Genomic DNA, 13,258 nt, shown 5'->3' with positions numbered 1-13,258 from the left:
GAGTGAAGCGGGCTTCAACAATCGACATATTATGAGTGTCAGTCGCCACAAAAATGAAGGTAGTTTGAGTAGCTATGTCAGAGACACTTCAATAACGCAGAAAAAGGAAATGGCAGAGACCCTGGCTTCTGCAACCGCGATCACAACTTCAAATACACGCACTCCGCTGTCACCCGTAGTATCTCATCGGCAGTTGAATGATGTTGTCAGTACCAGTGCTAGTTCGGCCTGTCGCCCACAAAATGTCAATGTTGAAATGGCTAAAACAGCTGCAGCTTCACTGTTCTCGAATGCCACTATCTCAGGAGGAACTTTTAACATTATTTTCGGACAGAAACAGTAGAACTACACTGTATTATGATGCATTTTTAGCTTTGACTTCTGTGAAGATCTAGACCTGTTTCAATTTCAAGTTGCAAGTTACACATTAAATGTACATACCAGGAACAAAATGTGATTTTGTGTCTTTGCATGTTTGCTTGTTCGGTGTAATAAAAATAATAACACATGAGAGCTTGGGCAATATCACGATTTTTGCCTGCCCTCGGGCTGGTGGTCATGATCGAAATATTGATGATGCCCTCGCCTACGGCTCGGGCATCATCAATATTTCGATCATGACCACCATCCCTTGGGCAGGCAATAAATCGTGATATTGCCCTCGCTCTCATGTGTTATTATTTAAATATTACCACAAGCAAGAGGGCAATATCGCTACACATGAGAGGGCAATATCAAAATAAGTAAAGAGAGAATATCAAAGTCATAGTACCATGTCGCATCCTATGAATGTCACATAATGTTTTGTATGAGATATACAGCTGTGACTTATTGCCATCCAATTGTGTCAAATGTCATACACACTCTTGATTGCTTCAAACAGATACTAGTAGGATTTGTTGTCGAACATCATTTAGCAAAACCAACCTGGAACTACTTGTCAGTGGTCTAGCCCTGCTAATTTTTGCAACTGAGATCCTGGTAAACTACTAGATGTTGGCTTTGTTATGTTTCTTTGTGGTATAATTACACACATTTATGTCATATGTTTTTAAATGTTCATAAATAACTGAGATTAGGAGTTTTTGTTTTTCATATTTCACTTCAAATGTACCCATGTTCATCCGTTGCTTACGCTGTGACGGATCATTTTACAAATTACTATTTTCATTCACCTACAAAATCAACAAAATCAAAATATTAAATTTTTATAAAAAACTGATCTTTCTACTTTTACAGCCTTAAAATGGGATTTTGGGAATTTGGGGATTTATGTATTCTTGTAGCAAGAGACAGCTTGCCCTAAAGAAACCAGACAAGTGGTGAGTTCCCCTGCGACACATAAATTTTCCTATTTTACTCTCAATATATCATGTCACCTGACTTGTAGGGGGCCATGGAAATGTTTTGCTCATACTTGATGATGTTGTAAATTTACCTTGAATTTCCGAGCCATGATACTTATTGAAATGTTGAGTTTACAATCTTTGTATTGACCCTGAGATTCTTAGATTTGAGAAAATTTACAGATATTTGTGACTCCTTGAAAACAAGGAAGAAAATGAAATTATTGGGAAAGGGAAGGCAGAAATACCAAAAGCTGTCACTGCAGCTGGTTCAGTCTATCCTGTGGTTCACTGTGTCCTGATTGCTGAATGACTCCGTGGCCAACTGTCAAGGATTTTACTCAGAGAAGAAACAGTATTCACAAATAAAAAAAGTAAAGCTCAGTCGCAGATTTTAAAATAATAAACCAATCAGAGGTGAATGAAATTTGTTAAAAAATGCTGAAATAGAAAAACGCAAACCAGCAAATCAAATCTTGAAGCTGCTGCTCATGTCTGAACAAGATGTTTATACTTTCTCTGAAAGAATCCATTCTTGGTACATCATCAATTTTGAAACTGCTTCCAGTGAATTTGTTTAATTAAACACAACCAATCAATCAATACATTTCCAGCTTAAGTATATCACCAGGTGGACTCTCACATTTGGACCAATTAATTTCCTAGTCTTTATGCATGTAATATAGCAGCTGTTAGAATTGATCCAATTTATTATTCCAATAAATACCACACAGAGTCAGCAAACACAAAAAAGACAAATGAACATGTTGACTACACTGCCTCTTCTTGTATTAATGAATGTGATTGTGTAACAAGTATGGTCTCACTGTGGTGCCTTTTCTCAATAACTTCAGATTACTTTCTGTATATTTTTTTGGTGATTGATACATTACCAAGCCATACATCAGGTCGACCAGAATGAGATGTTGTAGAGGTGTACTATGCTATCATGGATGTTATCCAACGACAGATGGAGATGATGTGGCCGATTGTTGTCGTTCACAGAAGTAAACAAAGTTTTTTTCCCGTTCAAGGTCTTTCAAAATCCAATATAAAACAATAATCAATAAAATTTTCACTGCTATTTTGTTTGTCAAAGAATAGATACCTATACTGTCTGAGTTCTGGACAGAAGTTGTCACCAAACTCCCCGCATCATATTATTTTTATCCATAAACAGCATCTTTGCCCGAGCAAAACCGGTACAAGGCCATCCATTATATTTTCTATATTGATTCACGGCCCTGACCTAAATTGTACATTTTGCCTGTGAGCTGACTTGTCAGTAAAGCTGTCCTGGCCTTCACTATCAACACTCTGTAGATCTCTTTCAGCTTTGGCAAGTTCAAGGTGATTACCACGGTTTTCACAAGGGTTTACTGTCCTGATAACCTGCGGAATACTATACTCATACCAATGTTTTGAAAGCTTTCGGTATTTTGGAGGTATTAACCAGTTTCAAATTTCACACAGGAATTTTTAAGGTTGTGTTTTGAAAAAAATATTTTTGTTGAGAAAAACTAGAATCATTGCCCTATTTTTAGGTACAGGTAGAAAAAAGCTCAATATATGATTTTTGTTCTGAAGATTTCAGAGCAATGCTCTGGTTTCAGAGCAATGCCCTGGTTTCTGTCAATTCTTTATTGATTTTACTTTCTTGGACACTGATACTCCGTGTTTTATAGTCCACAGTATCAACAAAGACACCAATGTCCCACTTCTTTACAATCTCAAACTTCTTGTTTGTGTCTTGTATCTCTGTAATTTATGTACTCTCTTAACAGTTGTAAGACAAAACAAAGCTTGACCTGGCGAGTTCTGTCTGCCAAAGACCACATAAAAATACAGGGCAAAAGAACCTTCAGATGTGCTCAGAGCATGTGTACTCTATCTGCTTAATCATGGTAGCACAGACAAAAGAAAACTAGATTCACATTAAATTAGATGAACTCACGATCAATATCTTATTACATTTTCAAAGTCACCGTGATTTTTGTAAATATATGTGTACTGTTCATCAAAAGTGCCTTGTAATGTCTGTTGAATATGCAAAGCATTATGGGTATGTAGCATTTCTGATTACTGAGATAATTGGCAATAATTATGATGGTTTTTTCTTTGAACTACAGCATTGCCATTGCACTGGCAAATATCGGTCAATTATCAAAGTTGTTTATTTGATAGATTGATATCACATGTTTCAGTACATTAGTCAAGTCAGCATATTTCACAAAGTGGTGCTAAGCCAAAGTAATGAAGGATACAGTTAGGTTAGAATTTACCTTTAGGATGTATATCACGACACTCAAATTCTTGGAATCTCCTTCTTGCCTGCTGCTAGTGCAGACTTGTTTGTTGAATGTGCAGAATAGAAACAGCTTTCACTGTCTTGTTTTTATGAAAATTTAAATTTTTTTTTTACCTGTGAATTTAACATAGGTATAGCAGCCATATTTAATTTCAAATATTTGTAAATTTCAGGCCATTCAGGTCATCCCACACGTTACACATTAATACCTGGATCTAGATTGTGAAAGAGAATAGGGTTTACTTGATGAAAATTTGAACAAATATTTTAAAAATTGCTGGTTCAACACCTGCATTACCTTGATGGGAATGCAAAACAATTATGTACCTAAACAAAATTATAACACGATGCTGAAGGATCTGTCTCAGCACATCATTTAAGAAAATCAGCAATCTTTGATTAGCAAGCAGTCACACAGAAAAAGACTTCACAATTCATCTTGAGAGAGTGTGTTATCCGGTATAGGTAATATATGGTCCAGAAGTCAATAGTTCACACTTTGCAGCCTGTGATTTACTTGTATCCACTGGCTCCTTGAGACTTCTAATGGTTCTTTGGAGAAGCTCTGATTTGACTCGACTGCTGCTATGCTGTCTGTCTCTCCCACTTGAGAAAAATTACTGTCAGAGGATAATGTATGCTCTTCTGTTCACATTTGTCATGATAGACTGTCAAAGTAATCTCATCAGTGATATACTTGGAATCTACAGAGAACATTTTCAAAAGTGATTTCTGGAACCATTTCTTTATTATTATTATTTTATTATTTTTACTTTTTTATTGTCATTCTTATTTTTATTGTTGTTGTTATAGTCCAGGCAATTAGCATGAATATGCATAAACATTGTCTTTGTTTGCTGTTTCTTGCCTCAACTCGATTCAAGTTAACAACTAAATGACGAAACTAAACAAATACTTGAAGGAGGTAAACCACATATATCAAAATTTGTAACCCAGTACATAGAATGCGCAGCCCCTAGCCTCCGACATAGTAAAAAGTTATTGACTGCATCTATTGATAACCTGGTGTCTCAACACTCCATGGACTCAAACATTTTATGATCATTTTGGTTTTAGTGGCTTCTAGCGTAGTTCAAATGTTCAATTGCATTTAAAATGTTTTCACACACACTGAATTTATCGATATGTTCACCCTATAGTCTATACATGTTTGATGGGACTCACGCTCAAAGAGTTTAATACCTCGTTGACAAAATCACCATGGAAATAGCAGACCCACCTACAACAATACAGACGTTCAAAAAACCGGTTATTCACATTTTCTAGCCTTTTTAATGACAGTTTAAATCAGTTTGTTATTTCCTTTATTCTCACTTGCTTTGATAATGCAAGAAAGCATCACAATTAATTTCCACTTCGTAAGTATGTGTCATGTCATAAGGAAGCATTCATTTTCACAAGTAGGGTGCACACAATGCATTGTGTGCACCCTACTTGTGAAAATGAAGTTTGTATGAGCTGTAGAAAGTTGATTTAAATTTCTGCAAAGTGATTTAAACGGGAAAGTAGTGCTCAGAATAATGGTTGAAATGCAATCTGAATTTTACAGTGCATGATACAAGAAAATGTATTCAATTCATGAAAACGTGAAATGTGTGTCTGTTTGTTATTCCTCTCCTCAAACAGACAAGTAAGTGTACCGAATGGTTGTCACTCAGAAAGACAGGGAGTATATTTTTTACATCAGAAATCTACCCTGAATGATGCTGACAAGTACATGTAATTGCACACATTTATGAATTCATTTTAACTTTTCTGTACTTTTATAGCGCACCATGGCCCTGCACAGCAAAATTGTGTAACATTCCATCACAGATTAATTTTCAGGCAGTATAGTTAAGTGAGACTGGGATGACAAAAACAATTTGTACTACTTTTTGAAAATGTTTTAAAGTGGAATCCATTGTGAGACTTTAATGTTAAAGAATACAGCTGATATTGGTGTTTTCTAATGTGTTATATATTGTTTTGTTTATTTATTTTGTTTCTATTTATTTATTTATATTTTTGCTAGGTGATGGCACTTGTTACTCAGTGAACCCAGAAAATATGAACCAGACAGAAGAGTTTACTGGGCCAGATTGTGATCCGGTCTACGGACTTGCTGTACATAACGAGACACTCTACACAGCCTGTCGAGACATGCATATCAGAAAATACGCCATGAGTTGAAAGGAAGACTGGTTTGGAAAGAAGCTTGAGAAGTTGACAAATGTCATATTAAACGAGTGAACATTGAGAAGCTGTCCTTTTTGTGCTGTTGTGGTCATCATTTCATGGCGCTCTCGTGCCAAGGAGGAGTAAAGTAGACTAAGTAAAGATTAGTCTCTTAGGTGGTCCAGATAAAATCAATAACTAACTTAGGGAGGCCTACCTAGTGACTGCTTTGAGTTAGGTGGTTTTGACCAGTCATTTTGTAATAAAGTTTTCAGCTATTTAGGTGGGCTCAATGTAATACTTAGCAGGAAGTTAAGGAGTCCTTACAACAACCCTGGATGATCTTATCTGTTCCACTTGGCATCAGTTTTAATACTGTGTCCTCAGCGGACAGAGGTCAGCGTGTCAAGAGTGTAAACCGGCCATCCAAAAACTAAATATTTAAAAACCAACTGAGCAAGTGTGAAGTTTGTTGATTGTAATGGAACATATTTGCAAACGGGACAATAAAGTAACGTTGACCTTTGAATTGTTTTAGAGTTTATTTACCAAGTAGAGAATAAAGTAATATTTACTTTTGAATGACAATTTGTCGATAACTTCGCCTTTTCCATAAATTATGTTTGATATTTCAGAACAGATCAGATAAGGTAGAGTTGCAGTTGAACTGTAAATGTTATCCCCTATACCATAATTTCAAGTCTTGTGTCAAAAAGTATTCTCTTACAAAAACATGGAATAAATGTTTTAAACAGTTTCACAAGATGATCAACGGCATTTGTTTGTTGAAGTGATTGCAACTAAGTGAAAAGTGAAAGCAATGAATTTTGAATCAAATTTGTCAAAATAAACCTGAAGTTTTGTTAATTTTTGAATGGCAGTTTGAGCAAGAATATAATGACAGATTTTGTTTGATATATTTTTTTTTGCCGTAAAGTGAGCAATGTCTAAAGACTGTTGAACTCAAAACTGGCAGTCTTCCCTCTCACCACTGTACTTTGAGCATATCCTACTGTTTTGTGTGGCAAAACTAGAGTACAATGGCAGGAAACAAGGAAAGGTGAAATCCCCAGTAACTGTACATAGAATTTTTGCAGAGATTTCATTCTGTAAGCAAACTATTTCTCTAGTGTACAACCAAAGCATGGTAAAATACCCAGTATTGGGCAAAGTCCATACAGAGGATATGTAAGACCAAGGAACTCTGATTGATACTCAGAAATGAATCAAGAATTGCAAGCACTATGGCTTTCATCAAACTGAATTTATGTAGATTGTGTTAAATGACAGCTCAGTCCTGCTTTACCCATTAATCACTACATTTTAGAACAACCCTATTGTTTCCTATGGCAAAGTGGGCTTCTGTACTTTCAAACAGGGGTGAAAGGAGTAAAAGGAGACTGTACTGTAAATAACCAAACCTGTATGTATATTTCAAAAATATTAAAAAGCGACATTAATATGATATTACAACAATAAACCAGACATTTATAGTTTAGAACCTGTCAAAACTTATCCATCACTTAATCCATCCTTTAGACAGCCCTTTAGGAATTCTGGCATTTATGAAATGTATTATTTCAGGAATACTGAAAAGTGTTTCTGTACTGTGTTGTCTGGCTCAGAGGCTTTGTATCAGATGGTAATTTTTGAATCAAAGAAATATTTCAATTGTCATATCAATAACTCTCTTGATTGCAAACATTAATGTTTCAGAGAACATTTGGTATCAGTTTTTGAAAATGCTATACTGATTTTTTGATTTGAGTCATGATCTGAAATTTAAATCTACTTTTCCCGAACTGACCATCACTTTCTGTGTTACAACCAACAAGATCAATTGCAATAATGCGGTACATTTATGTATCTCAGATCAGCCATGTTGAAAGACGCATGCACATGTTGTACAGTGGTGCACCTTATAACACTCTCTACTCGAAAACAACTTAAATAATTGTTGTGAGCACATCCAGACTGATGTTTAATTTTATGAAATTATGAACAGATGCTTTAACACAGAGGATTTTCAGTTTTCCTTTTTGGTGTCAAGGGTAGACTCAAAAATTTCTCAAGATGTAATCATAGATTTGTGTTTCGAAAGTACAAAGATAGCTACCAGGGTTCAGAAATGTATTATTGATGAAATTATTCCAGATAATTCGTTCCAGGAAGTCCAAACCAACTGCTTATAATATCAAGCACCAAGTGAATTCTTTGCATAAGATGTAATAATATGCAGTAAAAAAACCCTCATGGTAAGTGTATTTAGGTCTCAGCGATGCAACGCATCTTGTTTGAAAGGCATAAGTATTCAGTACAAGTAAGCATATGAGAAAATCACTTCTTTGTCAGGTTTACAGCAAATTTTTTTTCAGGTTCTCAAAATATTTCCATTGACTTTTTCATTGTTTATCAATATGCAATAATCTGATGCAGTATAGATGATATAGAGTCCTGACAATGTCAGATCGTAACCTTGGCAACGATAACCCTGACTGTATTAGACAGTTACCCTGACCTAGAAATCACTGACAGTATAACCTTGACCTTGGTCTGTGCACCAAAAATGGTGTCACCTTGTACTTTTTAAGACCGTCAAGCTGTTGCAGGGGATGAAATAACAAGACGATATAATTCTTGAAGCAATATTTGGTAATAAGGGGCAGGAAGGACACCCATTGATATGTCTGTTGATTGAAGAAAATCTCTATCAAGCATGCAATGATTATAAAAAGTGCTACAGTACTATGAAAATGCTGCATTGACTGTTATTTATTTTATTTTTTAAATCTTCATAATTGAGTCATTTTTGAAAACGAAGTTGTAAAGTTTCGTTCAATATGTATGTATTGATAAATCTTATGTATAGATAGAATTTGATTGACATCGCTTTTGGAATAAAATAACTTCATTCAACCGACACAATGCCATATCAGACCTGAAAAATCCATCCATCTAAGAACTTTGGAGTGAAAACAAACATAATTTTCTATGATTCTCAGCTTTCTATATCCATACTAATAGTATCTGTTAAAAAGTGGACTTTACATCATATAGATATATGAGATATGGATTGGCTGACGTCCAGAGTTGCAACAGGTTACTCTTTTGTGTTCATTGGCAGTTGTCCTGATATCCTTGTGAATTTGTCAATGATTGTATAAGCAGTAAAGATATTTATTCGTGAATACATTCTGTTTTTCATCTACAGTTTTCATTTGGATGTTATCTGACGAGGTTCTTTAACGGTACATTGAACATGCAAAACTTTGTGTTAACTATTCATACCATGGATCTCAAGCTGACTATATCACAAATCTAGACAAAAGCCTATTTCTGGGTTTCTTGTGTAACAATGGTATTTCCTTGATTCCCTATTCCCAATCCCTAAATAAAGTTACTCTGCATAACTTTCAATAGCAGTTTTCTGGGGATTTTCTGCTCAATTGACATTGATCTTCAGTTACCAGTGTGTGTAGCTTAGAGCTTACGAAATGGAGTAGGGAAACTTTTGAACTCTTTCTGTGCTTAATTACCTTGGACAATCAGTTAAAGCAACTCACATTTAGGTATGAAAACTATAAACTTTCAGGCTCTGCCTGAGAGATTCCAAACTGGTTTGAGTATTTCACTTTCTGCTGTTCAGTCTCATTTATTTTACAGTTTCCTTTGGATAGTCTTATTAGGATTTGTTCAACTTATGACATCTGGGTCATTGTATTTGCCAGGATGTTTCATCTAGTTCAAAGTCTTCTACGAAGGCACTTGTCCTGTTGATGTTTGTGTACTGATTGGTAAAGGTGTTCTTATAAAGGAGAGTTCGGTGTTGTGGTCAGATGGACCAGTAGAGAAAGAGAAGAAACAAACAAACAAACGTGATAACAGGATAATAAGAAGATAAACACTAGTGGAAAGAGTTTTTCAAATTTGATGAGTCAATAATAATTCACCTTCGACCTTTTGTGAAAATGTCTCTCAGCCTGTGAAATTGAGCGTCCATGATTCAGAATGTAAATGATTTGTATCAGCTTGCAAATCTGCAGAAATTCTGATACTGCAAAATCCTAAAGTTTCATTTTAGCCAATGTTATGATTTACCTTAGTGATGGTAAAGGTAGTATTTTTGCCCCGCTTCTAGACCACAATTAGTTTATTGACCCATGCCATTCATGAACTCACCTGGTTACTGTATAACTGTTAGTTGTCAAGTTTTTTCAACCACTTCAATTCTTGACTAAAATTCCAGTTTTTTTTCAGTCACACTATTACTGATCCTCTCTGCTGATGTCAAATATTTCTTCAATACAAATTCTTCTATGTACTGTTTATACTCTGACATAAATGTCTGATTTGTGTGTTTAAGGCATTTCCGTTCTGAAATATGGAAATAAAAACTTTTGAAACCATAAGGGCACATGTTTTGTTTATCAAAGTCAGTTCCTCATAGCAGTGATCATGTCATCGTTTGTGTGTATCGAGTGTCTGCTGTATATCGAATAGGCAAAGCTTTGCTGAAGCCTGTGAAAATATACTTACCCTGTGGAGCTGCCCTGTGGCTTATAAGGTGAATATGTTACAAATATTGATAAGTCAGTGTTTTCAAAATTTTTATTCCATCCAGGTAGGAAAATAGGTGGCTTGAAAAGGCAGGAACCCTAAAGAGGGTGTTCTTTATGGATAAGAAGTTTGGTTTTGGAAAATAGCTTGCCAGAATCTCTAAATACCTCATGAAATTATTCCTTGTTTTGCTAATGAACATTTCAGACAAACTATAGTAGTATGTAGCCATATCTGTAGTTTGGTTCACACTCAAAACTTTACCAGTAGAAATTATGTTAGGCAGAGATCTTATGGCAAGTTGATATTAACTGTTACTGTGACTTAAATTCCTTGTTTTCCTTTGAAAGTTGTGTTGAGTTTAATCAGTTTGTTGGGAGATCAAGCTAATAAAAGCGCTGCTCCTTTTCACTGCAATTTCAAGCAGCTTTCTTACCCTAAAAGTGGCATATTTAAAAAATCTTCCATTCAGTTTGTATGTGGCTATCATTCATCAACTTTCAGAAAATAGGGATAGCTTTTTTATAGCGGCAAGTATAACTGAGTGAATGTGCAATTGAAGAGATGCCTAAAGGAATCTTTAACCCTTTGAGCGCCAAAGTCAATTTTGGTCACCTTTATAAAATATATCCCTGACAATTTTTTTGTGATTTTTGCTAAAATTTTGATAAAAAAGGGTAGCCAATGAAATGTAATATACATTTGGTCAAAAATTATCAAAAAAATTTCAGAAAAATTCAGAAAAGTTAGTAAAATGTTGCGCTAAAATTTTGGTGGGAAAAATTACAGCACTCAAAGGGTCAATATAGTTGCACAATATTTCGTAGGATTATCAACATACACTTTGATTTTGTTGCGTTTTTATAGAATCCTCTCACCACCCTAGGTTTCTTGAGATGTGAAAAGTAGTCCTTTTTGAAACTAGGTTTCACCTTTCTATGCTTTTACTGTTCAGAGAGTTTGAAAAGGCGATGAAATGGCGGTGACACATCTCATTCATATGTCCTCTGTCAAGAAAGACTGTACTAGAAATCAAATAAGAATGACTGTGCAGTTTGGTGGCATTGAACTTTGTAACGAAAGTCCATAGACCCAAATTGACATTCAAAACTCTAAAAAGCATAACTTTACCTATTCAGGACTGTTTTTTTAAAGAAGAGACTGATTTCGAAATATTTAGTTTCAAATTTTCACAACTGTCTGTTCGTGCCATCTTCGAGTGAATGATAATCGTCACTGATGTTTTGGAGTCATTGCACCACAGTTCAATCTTTGTTCAACCAGTGCGCATGTCATTGTCTTCACTTGACATCGCGCCTGGTGTCGGCAATCACCGGGAAAATATGGAAAGCTCACAGTATAAGCGAACACCTCCGCAATTCTCAAAAGTTTAAGCCGTGCCAGATCTCAACGAAAAAGTTACCAGCCACTGTTTACCTTGACCAGTACTCTCAAAACGATTAGATTTTCGCTCCTTTACAGATTTTGATTGTTTTTGGCTTTACAGTCACACGTCTCAATGTTTTAATTGTTTTCACGGGCCATTGTTACGATTCGTTGCACTTCTGAAGATTAGGCGAGTTTTCCGCCATGAAACCTTTTTTGTTGTTGATTTTTGCAACAGTTTTCAAATCGGTCAACGTATTCAGAAGTATCACATACCGCCCTACAAAAGGAACCATAAAAAGTTTCCGTTCCTCTATAAATTGCATACCCTAGACACTACATTGGTAATCACGGTCATGTTTTGACATGCTCATTATGTGGAACATTTTCTTCGCATTTCTTAAAAATTGCGAAAATTAACAATAAACAGAATAAAACAAACACCGAAGTTCTGCGAATCTTAATTATATTATTTGATACTGACAGTATGTCGCGGTTGGGGTAAGGGTTTTATGTCACTTCTATATATTGCATGAACAAATATTTGAGTTTCGAATTCCTGGTCGATTTCTAGTCCCTAAATTTATTTTCATCCTGTATTTATGTTTAACCTCATATGTGAAAAACACAGGCTATTTCCGTCACCCTCAACTTTTGATGACGCTATTACATGCAAATTAGTTTCGAGTCAATGTGGGCATGCGCCGAGACTCAAGGACCTTCATTCACTAATATTATCTCACTACTCGTGCAATTCACTTTCCCGGGCACTGCACGGCTCTTTGAATTTTTATGTCTTCTAGCCAATCAGCATTTCTGTAGGATTATTAGCATAAAATATCGACCAATGGAAATAACAGCTAATTTTAGAATGCACTGACTGAACTTTTCACCTGTGAGGAAGTATGTCGCTGTCATCATCATAGCCGGGTAACGTCCATGTGATCGTCCTGAACAGGCTGCGATACGTATTGCACAGCCTGCGGTTATCGGTAACAGAGCACTGAAGCCGGCCGGAGTAGTTTTGCAGTTCCAGAGAGCTTACAGGTGAAATACCATCCATTTCTTGCGTACAAATCGATCCAGATTTTGCCGTGCAGGGGAAGGGCAGACACGAGGTAAATTTTAACTTCTCTGTTCGATTGACTGTCGGATCACGTTTAGTATTTTTTCCGTCGAGTCTGAATTTCTGTACGTGGTTCACGCTGACCAGCGTTTTGGGGGTACAGCAGTAACATTGCAATTTCGAGAGGAAAAAAAGCGTTTGTAAACCGGCGACGGCAGTGAAGGAACGAAATTTATTGCAAATACTACAGTTAAAGCGGCAAAGGGCTGTTTTCCTAAGTTTTCCTGTGAATTTGCCAGTTGTTAAAAAATTTGAGACCCAGTGCTTGTGCGTTCTTGCCACAATGACGTCCATGTAAACAAATAACGGAATGGTCTCTGTGTTTGTGGCGTGAGTCAGCAGCCGACGCTCGACTCA

General features: G+C 35.9%; 1 protein-coding gene across 2 annotated transcripts in view; it reads left to right on the top strand.

The window, feature by feature from the left end:
• The window catches only part of LOC139142825 (proteasomal ATPase-associated factor 1-like), a 47,982-nt gene extending 37,741 nt beyond the window's left edge, over positions 1-10,241 (top strand). For both annotated transcript variants that reach the window (XM_070712989.1, XM_070712990.1), the window contains exon 11: positions 5,690-10,241. In XM_070712989.1, coding sequence (XP_070569090.1) covers positions 5,690-5,847 — 158 coding nt within the window. In that variant the 3' untranslated portion in view covers positions 5,848-10,241. The remainder of the gene's footprint in view (positions 1-5,689) is intronic.
• The last annotated feature ends 3,017 nt before the right edge of the window (positions 10,242-13,258 follow it).

The sequence above is a fragment of the Ptychodera flava genome, chromosome 10 (genome assembly GCF_041260155.1).
Source record: "Ptychodera flava strain L36383 chromosome 10, AS_Pfla_20210202, whole genome shotgun sequence".
Taxonomy (NCBI): Eukaryota; Metazoa; Hemichordata; class Enteropneusta; family Ptychoderidae; genus Ptychodera; species Ptychodera flava.
This window is presented reverse-complemented; position numbering and strand designations above follow the sequence as displayed.